Below are 5,425 nucleotides of genomic sequence, written 5' to 3' on the forward strand. Positions count from 1 at the left end.
GTGGCCAAGAAGGCCAATGGTTCCCTAGGGGGCATTGCACAGAGAGGGGCCAGCGGGAGGCAGGGAGGTGCTTTCCCCTCTGCTCTGCACTGGGGAGGTCCCACCCGGAGCACTGGGCTCCCCAGTTCCAGGCAGACTGGGAACTTCTGGGAGAGCCCCACAGGGGGTGCAGAGCTGTGGGGGCCTGGAGCAGCTCCTGGTGGGGACAGGCTGAGAGCCCCGGGGCTGTGAACCTGGGGAGAGAAGGTTGAGGGGGGAATCTGATCAGCACTGTGAAAAGAAACTCCTAAAGCCCCAAGTGGAACATTAGCAAACCCAGACGGCTTCGCATTTGACAACGCTCAGTAGCCTAAGCAAGATCCAAACCAGCAAACGGCAGCAGCTCCTGCACCTGGGTAGGAAGGGCCAGGTATCTGCTTGGAAAGCAGCTGCGTATCGCTTCGAAGCAGCTTGCAAAGCAGCAGCCATTGGGCCAACAGCGGCCGGGGAACTACTGCCCTGCTGCAGATCAGAGGAACTTGATGATGGGAAGAGCGGAACCTGAAGGCAGACCCTGCTGAAAAGCAGTAAAAAGCCCAGAACTGCTCTCAGGAAAGGAGTCCTAACACAGCTGCCACATCTTATGTAAGCTGCAGAGCTCACCTGCTGACAGCGAGCACCGGAGAGATCCCTCACCAGTTTATATATAGCAGATGTGGTGCTAAAGGTTGATTCCCCGGTCGGATCTCGGGCTGCTATATTCTCTGCCTCTGTGGATCACTCCACCGTTTCCATCTGCTGTCAAATTCTCTTTTTTTTTTTTTAACCTGACTGCTTTCCCAGCTCAAAGCCACGAATAAAACGATCACTGCCCTCGCCGTCCTAGGGGTGACTTCTTTTGAAACGCTGTGGAAGCGAATGCTGCACACCTCACCAACACACCGCTCACTCCTCGAGAACCGAGGGCTCTCTGGGATGAAGCGGGCTCTGCAAACCGCACGTGCAAAGCCCTCAGCTGCTGGAATCCCTCCCATTTTCCTGCCAGCTTTGGGGCAGGGGACACCCTGCTCCCCCCTCTGAAAGCCAAACCCCCCCCCCCAGCTTTGCAGACGACGTTTGTTTCCAACCCCAACCCAGGTTCAGGATTAAATCGGAGCTAGATCAGTGAGTTATCTTCTGGCGGGGGAAAGCGACGTGAAAACTGTTCTCTCCGTTTCCAGCCGGGGAGGAACGGAACCACTGCTCCTGCTTTGCCTGTGAGCACCGAGCGCGTTACGGAGCCTGCTTGCGGCACCGACACGCAGATCCGCCCTCCGTGCTCCTCCCGATGAAGCAACGGCCTCGCGGCCGCGACCTGAGCCAGAACCCGCTCCAGCTCCACGTCCTCATTTGTCATTGCCAGTCATAGCTCCCTACCTGAGCCGGAGCCAGAAGTGGAGAGATCGTAGACGAGATCCTGCAGCGTCTTGTCCTTGGACAGGCACATTTCGCAAGAGGGGTCTTCCATGTCCAGCCGCTGCCGGTTGTGATAGACTCGCTGGTGGTGATGAAACACGAAGACGACGATGATCACGACCACAAAGACGAGGAAGACGGGGCCGGCAATCACCGCCACCAGCTCCACCGGACCCCAGCTCGCCGGGGGCTCGTTGTCCTTCAGGTGTCCTAGAGAGGGGAGCCAGGAGAAGAAACACATCACCGCTCCCTTCGCCAGTGTTCTCGCAGGACCTCCCTTATCCTCCCAGAGCCCAGCCTATTTTTGCTCGCTGCTCCAGGAGGGCAGAGGACACACCAAAGAGCAGCGCTAACACGGGGACGATCGCTGCCAGGCGGGCAAACTGCGGGGAGGAGCCACCAAAGAAGCTGGTGCTTTGGTCGTGGCACTGGGGATGACAGCTCCCGTGGTTCAGTGGGGCTGGGAGCCTGCTCCGGGCCAACGCCGCTTCCCTGAGCTGCACTTCACCGTGCCCTGGCACTCCCCAAATGGAGGAAAATAAAGCAGTGCTCGAGGAAGGACGCGTTCCTCCATCCGCTTTGTGCTGTAATGGCTCGGACACGACGACAGCAACTGAGAACAGACAGGGCTTCCCCCATCACACCCGGAGGAAACGGATCCCGCAGCCTTCGTCAGAGCCACGGCACAAGAGCCCGGAACGCAGAGCGATGAGGAAGCACCACGCACTTCTCCATCCCCAGAACCAAAGAGCAGCAGACGGTTCCCACACCCCCAGCCTGGGCAGGGCTGCTTCCTCAGCACCCGGGCAACCCTGCTCTGTTCCACCATGGGGATCTGCAGCCCCCAGGGGAGGAAAGCCAGGCTGTCAGAGCAGAGGGAGCTGCAGGAGATGGATGGGAGCAGGACCTGAGCACGGAGCCTGCTGCCCTCAGGCCGTGCGGACGCAAAGCACCGCGCAGCAGAAGCTCTCGCTGAACTGCAGACGCACAGATCTGCTGCTGCTTCCAGGAGATCAGGGTGGATAAGGAGAGAGGAGTGTCATAAGGTGAAGGTGGGGGGGAAAAAAAAAAACACCCAACCACAACCAAAGTGGGGAAGCTTCTCCCAGCTTGAAGCAGCACCTCGTGCTCTGCTGACATTTCGTCTGCCACAGGGGAGCTCGAGCAGCTCCACGTGTTCCTCTGAAGCAGCTCCTTATTACCTCCACTTAAGTGCTCAAGTTTGCACGGCAACCAAAGGGAAGAAGCGCCGACGGCGCCGAGAACTCCTCGCCCCCAGCCCCGAGCAACCAGATTTCCCCTCCCCACATCCAGCAGCTCGATGTCGCTCCCGACTCACCGCTGGGAACCATCAAATCGATTTTGTTGCAAAAATCGGAGTAGCAGCAGTGGGTGTTGCGCAGATCTTCGGAGCTCAGGCAGTAGAAGGGTTTCCCGGCGGGGATCAGTTTGGCCTCGGGGATGCAGGTCCGGACGTGGTGCTTCACCCCGTCCAGGTTGAAGACGGACACCATGCACGCGCCGTCCGTTTCGCACGTGGAGTTTGCTTGCTTGCAGTCAGAGCACAGGCATGTCAGAGCTGCAAAACACAGCAAGGCCAAACCCTTAGAGCTCAACAAAAACCGAGCGTGCATGGAACAGACGCAGTTTCTCCCCCGATTTTCCCACTCGGAAGGGTCATCCCTAAGCCTGGGAGGCGCAGCTCGACCTGGCGGCGGAACAGCTCGTGTTTGATCCTGCAGATCCCTGAGAGCCCGCTCGAAGCACGGAGCAGAACAAAATGCAACCGGAGCCTTTCCTCTTCCCTTCTCGCTGCCCTCGTCGCAGCCAGCAGCGGAGGTGACCCGACATCCCTGCCAGGACGCGGGGCAGACGCCAAACCCCATTCAAACCGGCGGTGCGAGCCCGGCGCGCTACACCCAGGCAGCTCAGCAGCTCCTTTAGTCATTGCCTTCCTGGTCTGAGACGCTACCTTGGGTCGCACGCATCCCTGCCTTCCTGCCTGCTCCCCCTGAACATCGCCTGGGTGCAGGGCGAAGGTGAACGCCGGGGTCGGCCCCCACCTCTGTGTCCTCCCGCTGCCGAAAAACAGCCAGCAAAGCCCCATCCCCGGGAACAAAGGGCGAAGACAACAACGTGGAGGAAGAAGGGTGGGGCCTGCGGAGCAAGCACGCAGGATTTGCTCGGGCTCTCGTCGGATCCCGGCCTTCCCCGCAGGGAGCAGGGAGCCTGCAGCACGCACTCACAACGCTGCTTCAGGTGGGGAGGGTTTGGAGACGCAGCAGAGCGCCGAGCTCCTCCCCAGCCCTGCGTGCACAGAAGTCACCGTGGGGCAGGGGATGCACAGAGCCCCCCCCCCACCCCCCGTGCTGAGTAATTAGTGGGTTTAACGAGCACCCGGCGACGGGGACAGCACCCAGAGCCGCTTTGCTGCCGGCCACGGTGGAGCGCTGGGGATGCACCGTGTGTGATGGGAGGGAAAAGGAGGAGGTGAGCACCAACTCTGGGGTTGCTGGGTGAAGCTTCTTTTGAAGCATCATGAAAACACAGCAAGGAAAGGGATACAGGACCGAGCCCAGCACTGAGCTGCCCCGGGAGCATCACGCCTGCAGACTGCTTTGGTTTTTAAAGGGACGCTCTGCAAACTGTGCTTCGTGGAAGGGAACCCCCCCCCAGCGCAGCACGGGAAGGAGAGATCTGCACCCAGGGAACAAAGGTTGGCTCTCACGGAGCCTCAATGCAAAACGCAAGGAGGAAAGAGCAGACGGGGCACATTCCTGCCTTCCAGTCTATGCACAAGGAAATGGTGCCTTAAAGCAGCTCCTCTATGGCTTTATCAAAAAGCCAGGGTATGAATTAAAGCTGCTTAAGGAACACGTTGCCCCGCGCAGGCTCTTTACAGCTCGATCTGGGCACGGCCGGACCGAGCCCTGCTCCTCTCCCTCCCATTTCCAAGGCAGAGACGTGGGCTGCAGCTTCCAGATCTCGAAGGCAAACAAAGCAGCTCCTGCATCAACTCCCCCCCCCATTTCCATACCTGCCCCGAAACAGAACAACGTCTCTGCAAGAACTCGGGCACGGGCAGCGCCGCGCACTCTGGGTTTCCTTGGCAGAGCTGAAGGCAAAGGAACCCAGCGGGATGAGCCCCTCCTGCTCTGGGCAGAGCCCACCCCCCGACCCCCCCAGCCCAGGAGGGCTCTGCAGGCCCCACTCCACCCCGTGCTGCTCCCCCTATGGGACACGAGCTCTTTGTTTTAACCCATTTCCACGCTGGCCTATGGAGAGCAGCACCATTAAAGAGAGGAGCACGTGTGTGCTGCACCTCCCACCCCAGGCCCTTCCAGGTCCTGGCAGGTCGCAGTGGTGAGTTTTGGGATGGCATCCTGACCGCAGCGTGCAGCCAGGAGGCAGCTCTGCTCCTCCACCCCCTCCCTGCTCCTCCACACCCCCCCAGCTCTGCTCCTCCTTGGGCATCCCCTGGTGCCAGCGGCTGCAGCTGTAGGGGGAGGAGTGCAGCAAAGCAGGGGCAGCCCGGGCACACTTTGCCTTTCAGGTTTGCTTCACCAGAAGGGAAAAGCCCTCCCCTATCCGTCATGCTCTCTCCCCATGGATGGGGTTGGAATACCAGCAGGCACAGAGCCCCACAGCTCGGACCTCGGTGGGGCTCCGGGAGCAGCATCCATGGGGGGAAGCAGGAGGAGATGAGAGCAAAGCAGATTTCTGCAGCGACTGGGAGCTGCTGTTCTTCTTCAGGTTTGTATGGGAAGAACAGTGACCCCCCCAAAAATGTGTTGGGAAGGAAGAAACAGCTGAAATAAATAGGGGATAACCAGGGTCACCGAGGGGTCTGCCCGAAAATTGGGCAGGAATGGGATCCTGGCTCCGGTGGGGAGGGCGGTGCCGGGGCTCTGCGTGCTGCTCAACTGAGCATGGGACCCCGAGAATGGAGCTTAGAGATCAGAGGATCATAGAATGGGTTGGGATGGTGGGA

General features: G+C 59.9%; 1 protein-coding gene across 1 annotated transcript in view; it reads right to left on the bottom strand.

The window, feature by feature from the left end:
* The window catches only part of ACVR1B (activin A receptor type 1B), a 21,997-nt gene that overhangs the window by 6,953 nt on the left and 9,619 nt on the right, over positions 1–5,425 (bottom strand). The window contains exons 2-3 of the mRNA XM_021379167.1: positions 2,774–3,013; positions 1,396–1,644 (exon numbers count right to left, since the gene is read on the bottom strand). Of these exons, the coding sequence (XP_021234842.1) occupies positions 1,396–1,644; positions 2,774–2,948 (424 nt within the window). The 5' untranslated portion in view covers positions 2,949–3,013. The remainder of the gene's footprint in view (positions 1–1,395; positions 1,645–2,773; positions 3,014–5,425) is intronic.

Source organism: Numida meleagris, chromosome 32 (assembly GCF_002078875.1).
Source record: "Numida meleagris isolate 19003 breed g44 Domestic line chromosome 32, NumMel1.0, whole genome shotgun sequence".
NCBI classification, from domain to species: Eukaryota; Metazoa; Chordata; class Aves; order Galliformes; family Numididae; genus Numida; species Numida meleagris.